Source organism: Vanacampus margaritifer, chromosome 20 (assembly GCF_051991255.1).
Source record: "Vanacampus margaritifer isolate UIUO_Vmar chromosome 20, RoL_Vmar_1.0, whole genome shotgun sequence".
In the NCBI taxonomy this organism is placed as follows: domain Eukaryota; kingdom Metazoa; phylum Chordata; class Actinopteri; order Syngnathiformes; family Syngnathidae; genus Vanacampus; species Vanacampus margaritifer.
Window position 1 is genome coordinate 7655992 of NC_135451.1, and position 13196 is coordinate 7669187.

At 39.5% G+C, this 13196-nt stretch overlaps 1 protein-coding gene across 2 annotated transcripts in view; it reads left to right on the forward strand.

Moving 5' to 3' along the window:
- Positions 1–319: 319 nt before the first annotated feature.
- Positions 320–13196, forward strand: part of col11a1a (collagen, type XI, alpha 1a) — a 63228-nt gene continuing 50351 nt past the window's right edge. For both annotated transcript variants that reach the window (XM_077554429.1, XM_077554430.1), the window contains exons 1-4: positions 320–639; positions 4663–4827; positions 6177–6390; positions 8553–8715. In XM_077554429.1, coding sequence (XP_077410555.1) covers positions 516–639; positions 4663–4827; positions 6177–6390; positions 8553–8715 — 666 coding nt within the window. In that variant the 5' untranslated portion in view covers positions 320–515. The remainder of the gene's footprint in view (positions 640–4662; positions 4828–6176; positions 6391–8552; positions 8716–13196) is intronic.

The following is a 13196-nucleotide window of genomic DNA, read 5'->3' on the forward strand; positions in this document are numbered from 1 at the left end:
ACTGGAAATGTATGTTTCACGGTTTTGTATTGTTTTTTTCAAAATGAGTGTTCAGGTCAAGTGTTGTGTCTATAAATATTTTAGACATTAATTTATCCATGTTTGTCTTTGCTCTTCCCTCAGACGCACTGCATGTGCCGAGAGACCGGCGGGGCGCGTTGTGCGGCTGATGGGTGGACCCACAGGAGAATTTCCAGCCCCGTGATTTGCTAATCGGGGGCTACTTCCCTTGTCATCCCCCCCCCCTCTCTGTAAACGTAGCGCTGGTTTGTGGATTTTGCCCAGCCCTCCTGCCCGTGTACTCACCAAGTGTAGCGCTTCGGTTAGAACCCGAATACCCTCACTGGGAAGCTGGGCACTGGCAAGGAGGATCGGGGGGCCTCGTGGTGGCTGAGAGAAGAGGCATAGAACTCATCACATATGGCTTCTTTGTAGCACAGCTTGTTTCCATCATCACTCGGGATTGTGGAAGGGACGTCAATTAGAAATCACCTTGAAGTCGGCCCAAAGTTTAAATGACGACGATGGAGATGCAAAGGTGGTCCACAAGGTGGAAAACGAAAAGGTGGCTTATGGATTCCTCTGTAACCGCATTTCTTACGTTAACCCTGGTTCTACAGACTAGCAGTGTCTCAGCAGGTAAGAATACTGGCACCTTTCAAAGAAAAAAAAAAGTAAACACATGCAGCCCGACCGTCTGCTATGATGATGGAGATTGGTCCGATTCCGATTTATCCGGACACTGAATGCGCATTTTGAGGTGTGCAAGTTGCGCACCATTAAAAAGCCAACTTTGGTGCGTAACGCTGAATTGTGCGCGTGCCGTTTGTTGGATTTAACGAAGGCCACTACGCATGGATGGGAAAGCCGCTCGCCCAACGCTGGAACAAAGTCATCCTCAAGCACTTGGATGTACAATGTTGAAGAGTGTCCAGCAGTTTTAACACCCACTTAACACTTTAGACTGAGTAACAGGTTTTGTGAGTAGGCTATTTATCGTGCTTGATTGTTTGGTGATGCGCACCATGTTGCTAATTTAATAGCTTTTAATTTCTGTGGTTTATTAATCATAATTACTATCAAGGTGCAGATGTGATATAGGTCTAATATACATTATAGGAAGTGATGCTTCAAGGACTATGACCAACTGTCATAATACAAAGCTCAAAAATGTCTGCAGGGGGCTCATAGCCCAGGCAGGTTCACCCTATCACCACACTGGCCTGGTCCACACTGAAGGCCAAGAGCTGGTATCGCCCCCCACCCCACCCCACCCCACCCCAACCCGCTAACCCCACCTTCGGTGCCCAGCTCTTCCTCTCGACTTAGATGTTTTTTTCCGCTCGGCCTACTGGACGATGTGTGTGTCTTGTGTGGGAATGCTTCCCCTCTAAGTAGTGAGCAGTTTATTTGATGATGGTCCTTGTTGCACTTCCCTATGATTTCAAGGCCTTCAAAGAGCAGGGATGTATACAGACTGAGGTGACAGCCGTAAAGGTCATAGGGCATTGGCTCGCTACATCAACACATTTATGGATATAAGTTATCAATTCCGGCACCTTCGTTTAGTTCTTACACTTCATATTGACTCCATAGGTGTGAAAATAACCTAATTTAAATTTTAATCACCAATATTTGTCTTGACTCCTTTTAAAACTCATTCAATCTGCTTTTTTTTTCAGCTTTTTTAAAAAAAAAAAAAATCGAAATATGGTCGCAACTTCGAACGTTGGCGGTCTTCATGATAGTTGAAGCTGTTTCTGCAGGGTGCCTTCTCCATCTAGCAGTGTACTGACACGTTTTCTCAGCCCCCGGGGCGCAGGTTCAGATGTGCATTCCACAAGACAAAGCTAGCATTTTCAGAGTTCTCGGCACAATGTGCTCAAGCGGGGAAACATCAGCTAATCACCTTCTTGTTTTACCTTTCCTGGAGGTGCTACCTACAACAGTCAGGAAGATTTGGTCATTTGGAATTTTCCATTTTATTTAAATATGCGAATAATACATTAGATATGTTTACATTACATCCGCTATAATGGTTTAAGGAAGAGAACTTTCAGGAAAAGTTGACATTTCCTTAGCACAACCCTGTATAAAGCTGTCTTGTTTGAACGGTCAAGATGGTGGTTTGGAAGTTTACGGAAGGTGAGAGGGAGAGTGGGTGAGGAGAAAGGGGGTATGGACAGAGAGACATTCTTGCAGAAGATATTATTAGAGTCTCAGGGAGCTGCAGGTGAAAAGGTCCTTTGTTTACTAGCCAATTTCTGTCAAGATGTAGGCTACAGGGTGGAAATGACAGCATGTTGATAGCAGTGATTACACCTGTAATGGGTATGATATCAAATTTGTCCGACGGTGATTGCGTCATATCAGCCCTCCCCTTCTCAATGTGTCAAAGATTTGCATACAGATGTCTGACTAATAGAGGAAGTCTTGCCATTTGTCTCTCTTCTTCAGCCCGTTCAGTCTTAAGGTGGTCGCTATGTGGCCCTATTTACTTAGCACCCAACTCCCCCTTCAGAGTAAACTCACACCAGTGCATCAGATGCACTCTTAAAATTTCAGCACACTCATTGTGCCCACTTAATACTGTAGATAGCCATTGTTGACATTTTCTCAGCACCAAAGTGTGAGTGAGGGTTGCAGCCCTGCCAAATTGCCACATCTGGAACAAGTGAGCAATGGCGTTTGAACGGAGAGCAACTCTGCAGGAGCTCACAATAACTTCCTCAGTTCACTCTCCAAAGTAAGTAAATAGTCCGTCCTCAGCTACAGTCTTCAGTGACGAGATCCTTCCTTTTGCCTTGAGCTGGTGTCTTCTGTTTGTTCTCTATACCAGGGCGACCTACGTAGCTTGACTGTTGTTGGAACCCATTTTGATTCAAAACATTTACATTTGTTTACGTTAGGACAGGCTCTCCGTCTGACAATGTATTGCATCTGGCTAGCTTCTAGGTCAGGGGTCTGCAACCTGCCAAACCCTCTCCTGTGGTGCTCTAAAAAAATTTTTTTTATATATACATATTAGATTTATTTTTATTTTTTAGATAAAATATTCTTTGAATGAGTTAATGATTAATTAGATTAAAAATGAATTTAAAAAATGTCAAGAGTCCAATTTTTTTATTTGTAAGAAAAAAAGAAATGAAAGGTAAATAAAAAAGTTTTTAAAATTACCTTAACAATTCCAAAAAGTCACACAAACAAAAGAAGGCAGAAAATTACCATCAAATATTTTTAAAATTGCCCAAAAAAAGTCAGACAGTTGCTTTTAAAAAAAAGTCAGAAAATTAACCCTTCAAAAAGTAACCATAAAATATCTAAAAGTAAAAGAATGAATCCTCAAAATCACTATAAAATGTTCACAAAATTGCCCAAAAGGTCAGAACATTTACTTAAGAAAAGGCAGGAAAGAAAATGTTCAAAAAGTAACCATAAAATGCCCCAAAACAGAAGAAGAAATCCTGAAAATGATCATGAAGTGCCCACAAAATTGCCAAAAATGTCCAAAAATTATAGCAAAAAAGGCAGCAAAAGTTTTTAAAACATATCCATAAAATGGTAAAAAGGAAGAAGAGAGGCATAAAATTACCATACATCCATAAAATTGACAGAAATGTCACTAATTTGACAGAAAGGACAAAAAGTCTAAAAATGTATGAAAAGTAAAGTATATACAGTATAAAAATAAATAAATAAATGTAAAAACGTAAGACAAAAAGGTAGAAGAAAATGAATCTCAAAATACTGGATGGTGCATAGTTTTTTGTTATGGTGCAGCTCTAATTAGCTCTTGGGCCCTTCGTTCATCACAATTTTTAGAAAACTTTATGGCTACAGACAGATTTTTGGTTATTTATTTGGCCTAAATGGCTTTTTTTTAAAATAGTAAGTAACCTTTTGAGGTGTCTCAGTCATGTGTTCAAATCCGCAAAATCTCAAATCAGGATCATGTGTATTCATTGATCACGTGATCCCATGCTTCTCTTTGAGAAGTGCTTGCGGCACCCGTCATGTACACTGAGATTAGATTCATGTTGAAACAGGGACTTGTGCCCAAACCACATACTTTTTTTTTCTTTTGTATTCAGCAGTTAAAGAGACCTTTAGAGGGATTAAACCTGCGCATGCCAACCAAAAAGGGGGGCTTTGGTTTTTATCTAGTATGTATGATGGTTTGTCTGCTTCGGCCTCCATTTACATATTTTATAGTGTTATCCTTTAGTGTTTACTTTTGAATTGGCTACGTGCATATAGAAAATCTCACTCAGACAAGAGTGGTTTGTACACAGGTTAGTCTACCAACTTGATGTTTATACAGAGAGGTTGTTTTGAAGAAGAAGTGCTTTCACGTGGGTCTCAGTGGCTATGGCTGTGCCACACAGGCTCCTTTATGTACAGGTGGAAGAGAATGGAAAACTCTAGGAGACTCTTATCCAGGTAAACCTACACTGGTGCAAGAATGGAGCTCAGTTGGCACATTGTTTATTTTGCCCCTTGCAGTTTTTTCAGGAAAATGAGAGTGAGATGTTTCGGGATGTTTTCGCCCTCTGAGGAAATTTACTATTTCAGTCTATTAAGGACTCACTTAGTGGTGATAATGAACACAAAATCAGTAAGTAGTAAGACCCTAACTGATGTTTCATTTGTGTCTCTTAACAGCACAGCAAGTGGATGTGCTAAAAGTATTACAATTTCAAAATTACCCAGAAGGAGTGACAAAAACGTCAGGATTTTGCACAAACCGAAGAGCATCAGAGCCGGACGCTGCATTCCGAGTTGGCAAGCAGGTCCAGATCAGTGCCCCCACCACGCAGCTATTCCCTGGTAAGATTTTCATTTGATATATATATATATATGTGACGGGGGTAGAAATGAGTAAGACTTCATCTGCTTCTAATTAATACAAAATGAATGACAGCAAAGTACACTTACAAACAGTTTTACAAAATTACAAAAGCTACATATCAATATCATAAATATGAATTTTTTAATACTTTACAAATTGTAATTGATTTTATATATATTTACACTGTATATATATTTTCTTTTTATTTGTCAATTAATTATATTAATTCCCAGTAAATTATTGTAAATAATTACTAATCCTTTAACCTCTTTCAGCTAAATCTTATTGATAATGTGAACAAGTGAGGCAAGGATTGTAGGAATATCCAAAAGTATTTAATTTAAAAAAAAAAAAACATACATAGTCAGCCAAAACACTTGGGAATAAAAAAAAAAAAAAAAGACATGACCAGGGAAACGTGACTGACGACAACATAAACATCAAACTGACCTGAAACCAGGGAACTCAGGCCCCGTCCAGTCGGAAGCAAAGCCGGCTTCGTTCCTCAAACAAATCTCGTACACACAGAAGCATTTCAAGACTTGCGTGTGTCCAAAAGAAGACGCTGAGGACGACATCAAACTGCGACAATGCGTCGTCATCGAGCCGCGATCATTACGTCATCACTGGAGGAGTATCCTGCGTATGGTGTCCAGACGGAAACGGTTTCAAAAGTGATCGGTTTCAAGCTTTGAAACCGCGCCATCATGTGGAGGAACGGCCTAAGCGGTAAGAAACTTGTGAGGATTCATTGAAACTGGCTTTGGTGTGGACGGGGCCTAAGTATAAGTAAACTGACGAGACCACGAGGCACACCTGCACCAGACATAACAGGTGGAAACAAAGACCTAACGAGCAAGAAAAGAGATGAAAAAAGACACGGGAAATCACAAAACAATCTCAATCTAATCCAAATTGAATTTATTCTTATTGCTCATGCACAAGTACATAGCAACAAAATTACACCTAACAGGCTCAAACTATCTAAGAGACATGAAAAAGAATAAAGAGGGTAGACAGGATGGGAAGGCCTGTCGGTATTCTCCCAATGATGATGATGATGTTTGAGATGTTTGAGAATCTGGATTAAGGTGCAAATACTGAATAAATTTTCACCATTTGAGTAATTGTTTTTGCATCAATATAGCTGTACAACACCCCAGAGTAATAATAACAACTTGTCTTTTCCTCTGCTTAGACAAAGACTAACCTGCTAATTGTTAACAAGCAGGTGGACAAACACAGATAAGACCTTTCTGGATTTATGAACCAAAAAGACTTGATCAGATTCCTCCCATCACCCCCAATAAATTGTGTCCCTTTACAGAAGGTGCTTTCCCCGAGGACTTCTCCATCCTGACTACGGTGCGCCCCAAGTCTGGCCTCCAATCCTTCCTGCTGTCTATTTACAACGAGCAGGGGGTCCAGCAGCTGGGGATTGAAGTGGGACGCTCACCTGTCTTCCTGTATGAGGATCAGAATGGCAAGCCAGCCCCGGAGGACTACCCTCTGTTCCGTACTCTGAACCTTGCGGATGGAAAGTACGTCACATCTGAACATTCCCATAATCATACACAAAACGCACCTCCTCATACAAACGGAATCCATTTAGAAAATCAATATTCGAAATATATACTGATAGAAGAATCCATGTTTGAGACCGCCTTGATCTGTAAAAACATTCCCGTTTTTACGAGGCGTTGTCATGTAAACAGTCTCAGACATTTTACGATCCCCGGTGCTTTGCTCTTTTGGATAAAAGCAAGAAACCACCGTAGGTCCTCCCATTGATGCACCATAGGTGCCCATCACAGGATTATCCGTCTCATCGGGGGCCTTCTGGGCACTGAGACAGGCGAGGGACTCTGGATTACAGTGGCACAGCAGGCACTGCAGTGGGCAACCTGACCTCATCCATGAACTCACTGCCTCTGTTATTTTAGAGGGAGTGCTGGAGGAGGCAGTGCTAAACTTTTCTCCCCTCCTTTTACCTCTTGGATTACCTCACCCAACCAGGAACAATGCTGCTAACCTTTTAGCATAAAACTGATTATATGCTCCCGGGTTCAGAAATCCTCGAGTTCTCACAAAGAGCTTTGCCTTAGCTGACATGAACCCTTGTGCAGGGATAAGGGGGAATAAATAAACAAAAAGGCTGGTGAGAAATTAATACATTTGTATGGTGCCTTACAGTGTTTGTGTTAAATCAATTATGGTCCATATTACTCGACTATTTCATTCAAGAACTGCTCAATAGAATCGTTGAAACGCTGCTTGACATGTTTTAGTTTGAAAATGACATTTGAGTTCAAATGGCATGGGAAGTCAGACTTTTGGAAACAGTGACACAGACACCCTTGCTCACTTCCTAATTAGGCATTATCAGTCAAAAACGATCCTCATTTGGAACATCAGCCCCCATCTTGTGAACCCGAAACACCCTAAACCAGTTAATACTGCTAAACTGTAAACATCTTCCATTTTAAGAAACACGTATGTCATTTCTTCAGTCATTTTATCAATAAATAAATGCTATGCTAATTTTTACACACAATAAGCTAACTCCCTTAAATTTTAAAGTTAAAGTCAACACCGCAATTCTTGACAATAATATGTTCTATGCAACCCCTCTTTTCCTCTCGTAGTATTTTTGTTAATATTGCATTAGTGAAACATGAGTTAAGCAGCAAAATACAGCAGTTTTGATCCATATCAAAAAGCAGCAATTTTGCCACTTGCCATCACAGTTGCTCAGGTCTTAGATAACAACCAATCACAGCTCAGCTTTAAAAAAAACAGGTGAGCTGTGATTGGTCGTGATGTCATTGTCAGTTGACAGCAAGTGACAAAATGGCAGCTCCCCAAGATAGATAAAAACGACTGGATTTTGCTGCGTAACGCATTCCACAAATGTAATATTCATCAGAATGTCATGTTTAGACTACTGAGGTCACATACAATATATTATTGTCAAGAAAGGTCGACTTCCTCTTTAATGCAACATTTTCTGGAGTTAAATCAAACCCATTGATGTTAGCCCTTACTTCCCGACCATATAATGTGACAGGTAATCCATCCGGCTGCACAGCTAAGCCTAGCGAATGCAGCACAGCACGTTTATTTCCCTCCAAGCTGTGTTGCTGGAATGTCTGTATGAGTCTTGTTCAAAAGAAATGAACATATCAACTACACGATTTACGAGAGAAAATTAATTCATACATGATCGGATCTGTATCTGTGATTAATGCCTTGTATACTCCATCTTGAGGTTTCATTGGTGCCAAGTCTCATCTTCCACCTCAGAACAATGTTTTGACTGTATGCCTCCTGCTCAGGCGAGGCCGGTCTTCCTGGTTTCCGACACACACTTTCCACAATGTTCACCATGTCTGTCATGCCGAGTAACCCAGAAGGAGGATTAAGTTTGGAGTTTAATGAGTGTAATCCTGTGTTAAACAGGGCCAAAGTGTGGGGGCAAGAATGTGGTCCACTGCTGCCTGGTATGCAATAGCCCTTAAGCGCAGTGGTAAATGGTCCAAAGTGGAAGGAGGCGTCATACTCACGTGTGACCCCAGTTAGCCTGTTGTATCTCGAGATGTTCCGTACCAAAATAAATATTTTTTGACGATTGAATGAGTGAACGAGAGCATCTGAGTTCTTTTCATACTGATCTTACATTCTTTGTTATTTTGATTTCGAACAGGTGGCATCGTGTTGCTATTAGTGTGGAGAAAAAGACCGTCACCATCATTGTGGACTGCAAGAAGAAGATCACCAAACCTCTCCTGAGAAGTGACCAGACCTCCATCAGCACTAATGGCATTACTGTCTTTGGCACCAGGATCCTTGATGAGGAGTTTTTCCAGGTAACATTGTTAATGCTTGATAGATTTACAGTACATTAAATTTATTACCAAGTAGACGGCTACTGTCTGATAATCACAGGTGGCAAATCCAGGTCCAGAGAGTAAAAACACTGCCACAGTTTGACTTTAGCCCCTGATGCTAGCTAGCTTGCTCGCTAGCTCCCTAGCAGGTAAACGAGCACCATCACCAGCTAGAGAGCTAGCAAGCTAGCACCTGGGGCTAAAGCCAAACGGTGGCAGGGTTTTTACTTTCTGCTTGGACTTGGATTTGCCACCTCTGCTGATAATTGAGTGGCGAATATTTCATGAATGCGGAGTTGATAGGAATTAGGGTTGGTCCTGACACTTTGGCTTCATGACAAGTCAGTGCATAGTTATCATACATATTTCTGCTTGATGGCAATCTTACAGTAGGTCTGCCCAGAAGATTCTAACATTTAGCTGCTCTTTTCAACATTGCAAAGAAGTAGCGAGGCTGGTGTTTGTTTATCGTCTTGTCTTTAAGAATCATCTCTCATCATCTCTACAGTTTGTTAGAGTAGTGGGACCATTTACTAATCTGCACATTGGTGGGATCATTTGCTTTTGAATGCATTCAGTGCCTGGCTGAACAGTATCCATGATTGCTTGTTTATTTGTTTTGCAACGTTGATATAGACTCTTAGTAAACTCCTGAAAGCTTTAGTTAATGCTTCTCTCGACCTTGTTATTAGAAACACTTACTGCAGAGTTCTTATAAGCGCCGGCGTCTTCACTCGTTAGATTTTTGGGGGGCGTTAGTGTAAATCTGTAAAATTGTATGTTTGAAGCTAGTTGAATGTTGTTGTTTATACCACAAAAAAGCTGTTACTGTTAACTGCCTGTGGGTGGCAGTAGTGAGCAAGAATTGACAAGAATTAAATAAACAGGACTTACTTCTCAGTGCCTCTCTCACGCACGTATTTTATTGAAAACTAATGATTATTGATTCCAAACACTATTGTATTCACTAAAGTCACTAAACAAATAACTATACATTATAGAACACTTAAAAAAGGTGGTGAAATGCATTGTGGGAGTATTCAATGTAATATTCAGGTCTGAGGGAGTGACATTATCGTTTTCAGCGCAACTCACATGTCCATAAACAAGAAAAGGGTGGGATGGAGTTTTCAAGATGCAAGTGCAGTCACTATTTTTTATGAGCTAAAAACAAATATATTATGGTGTGTTAAACACTTTGCTTAGTCAACCGTGTTATCCACGTAGCTTCAATAACACTACAGTATGTCTAAAAAATAAAAAATAAAAAAAAAATCAGATCAGATTGTGTGACTGCAGGAGGTCCCCAAATGTAATCACTATATTTATAAACAATGTAAATTATAACTGTTGAGTGTTGCCATTACAACATTTATAGTCATATATGCCAAGGAAATAAGACTGCCTTTATTTTACAAAATTATTTAAAAAAAAAATTTTTGTTGAGTGAAGTCTAGAAATAAGTTTTTTTTTATTATTATTGTTTTTAAATTAAAAATAAGTTGTAAATTTCATAAATAATAATAAATTCCTGAAAAGACTCATTGTTTTAATTAACAAAAATATGCTAAATTAAAATGTTTGCTACATTTATTTTATTTTTAATAAAGGCAAATTTTGTCCTTAATCGTCACTGTTAAAAACGCACCTCCAATTACTGTAAGTGGCAAAACCGGGTGTTATTTTTCTGTTAAGCAGGGTTGTTGGTATGTGCTCAATGTAACTATTAAAGTAACTTGTAATCTAACTTAGTTACTTTTTAAAGCCAGCAATCAGCAAAGTAACTATATTCCTTTTTAAAGCAAGTAATCAGTAAAGTAACTTACATTTTCAAGGTAACTGTGGCAACACTGTTAGTGACTATAAGGAAATAAGTACATTCAAATCCTGTTATTTTAAGTGAAAACGTTTATTTTGGGAAGTAGTACAGTATATTGAAAGTGTCTCTCTTAGGCTTTCTTCCATAAAGTGTAATACAGTAATAAATTGGGGAAACCAGGATAGTTGCAACTCTTGCTTCCATGCTCGGGAATTGTGCGTTGTAAACATAATTTGACCGAATTTGACAAATTAAAGGCAATAATCTGTCTAATATAACATGTAAATGCCAATAAATTAACTGTCAGTGTTGTTTTAACTCTACATTTAACATTTGTTTGACAAACATCTGAACATTCTACTGTGCATGTTTTATTGCATTTTTTAAGCATACTTACCTGCTCACATGAGACACTTACAGTACATTACAGAATACATTTTTCGTTCTGTCAGTATTATACAAACTATGTGAGTGTTTTTAATGGCAAATAGGTTGATGAAGTATTGGTTGCTCTTTTGGGGTTAGATGAGGATAGAGGGGTGAACAACAATCAAATAATGGAAATGACACCCTCGCTCATCTCTGGTGGGAAGGAAAGGTCACAGAGAGGTTATGTTTGCTTATGAGAGAGAGTTGGTTTGTTTATGAGCAACCATTATTAGGACGCCATTTTTGAAAGAATGGCTTCAGTATGCCTCCTCATTGCCAAAGAGCCTTAAATATGATGCGTTTGCTTCCATCCCAGTCAATAAAGGCAATCCAGGTACAATTTATTTAAAACCCTGTTTTCTTATGAACAGATATACTTGCAGGTCCCGTCAGTTTTTATTACATATGAGACGGCTCTGAAGGCAGCATCTGTACGAAAACAGTGTGCGCAGTCACAGGCTGACAAAGTGGACACGCTGAAAATAGGTCCGCCAACAGGGTCTTCGCTGTGTGATTTTTGGAACAGGTTTCCTGTCTGTTCTCTGTCCCGGCTCTTTTGCGCAAATCCACAGGGCCCATTGCATGCTGGGATGTAAATGGGGAAGGAAATGCCGAAGTCTTAAGCATACACACGCTTACAATGAGAAAATAAACAGTGAAACCAGTTCGCTCAAACTATTTTTGTTGGTCACAAGGATTGGGGTGTAAGCCGCAAGTGATGCCTTGCCTAAATGAAAGAACTCATGTTAATAGTTGAAAGGGTTTACCTGAAGACTAATACAGTTTTGTGGTATTTTGATCATCAACATCTGCTGTAGGTAGCATCGTTTCTTGATACTGTACATCAATAATATTAAAATATTTCATTTATTTACCGTCAAATTTGAACTGGCATCGTTTTTTGCAAACTGACCTGTATTTTGCATAGACGTCTATTCATGCCATATCGGGCCCAAGTTTGAAGTGACCACCTTTGGAAAGGAATCTGCTTCAGATGAATGGAAGCCTTTCATTCCCCCCCTCCCATCACTTCCTCATCCCCCCCCCTACCACCCTGTGTATTCTGCCCTTCCCGCCACCACCTCCTCCCTCGCCTCTCTCCCCACCTTGAGGCCTCCCCACCGTGCCAAAGCAATGAGACCACCTATTCATGGAAGGTGACATTACTTGGCTGAACTGAAGACATTAGTATACATACCTGCCTGTTTCTTCGTTCCCTGGTTGGAACATACTGATCCTTGCTCTCCGTGGTAGAAGTAGATGTCGAAAAGGTGTTGTATTTCTCTGTGTCACCTGTACACAGCAAACCAGTCAGTGTTAACCCTTTCATGGATAATTTGAGCAACTGATGAATAATGTAAACACTATAGAAAATGATTTGATTTTTAACTTTGTGTTCACATATTTTTAACATATTTCAAAACTACAACATGTATTGCAAAAACATTTACCCAAACATTTTATGAAGTACAGATAGTAATTTTCTTTTTTGTGGCAAACATTAATCACTGCCGCTGTCATCATCCCCACTTGAGACAGATGGTATATCGTCAATTATCCTGTAGGTTTTGCTAGCATGTTCTGCACCTGACCACTACAAAACATAAGGACCAGGATCCTTACTCTTACATGACGACTAAAATCCATAAAATATTGCTGTGACAAACATTAAATGATGATTTAAAGCTAAAAATTGTTTTATTGCAGATGAAGTACTGTATTTTCAAAAGCAACAAAGTTACAGCAACACTAATTTGTAGTCACAATACAGCAAATGATGTCCAATGTCCAATTTAGTGGACTCATAATCAATCGCCATTTGCTCAAATTACAAAATCAATACTTGGATATTTTAATAATTATATTACTCCTTAGTTGTTGCTTTATGTCCCAACATATTTTTTTAACTTGCAAGGGCCTCCTGGAATAGAAGGAATAAACACTTATTCCTTCCTTGCACGTCACATCTGAACTTCTGTCGGCCATCTTGTTGTTGGTCTTTTTTTTTTTTGCACTTACAAACGTTGACTACTGGATGACAGTTTATGACAAGACTACACTAGTGTCCACTGGAGTGGCTAATGGCCAACTGTGGCAAAAATATTCATTTATATAGGACAAAACAACGTTTTAATAGCGGTCCACTGTAGTAAACACTATCCGCGAAAGGGCTAAATTTCCAGTGTTCAATCAAATATGCAGTAAGCAGTGT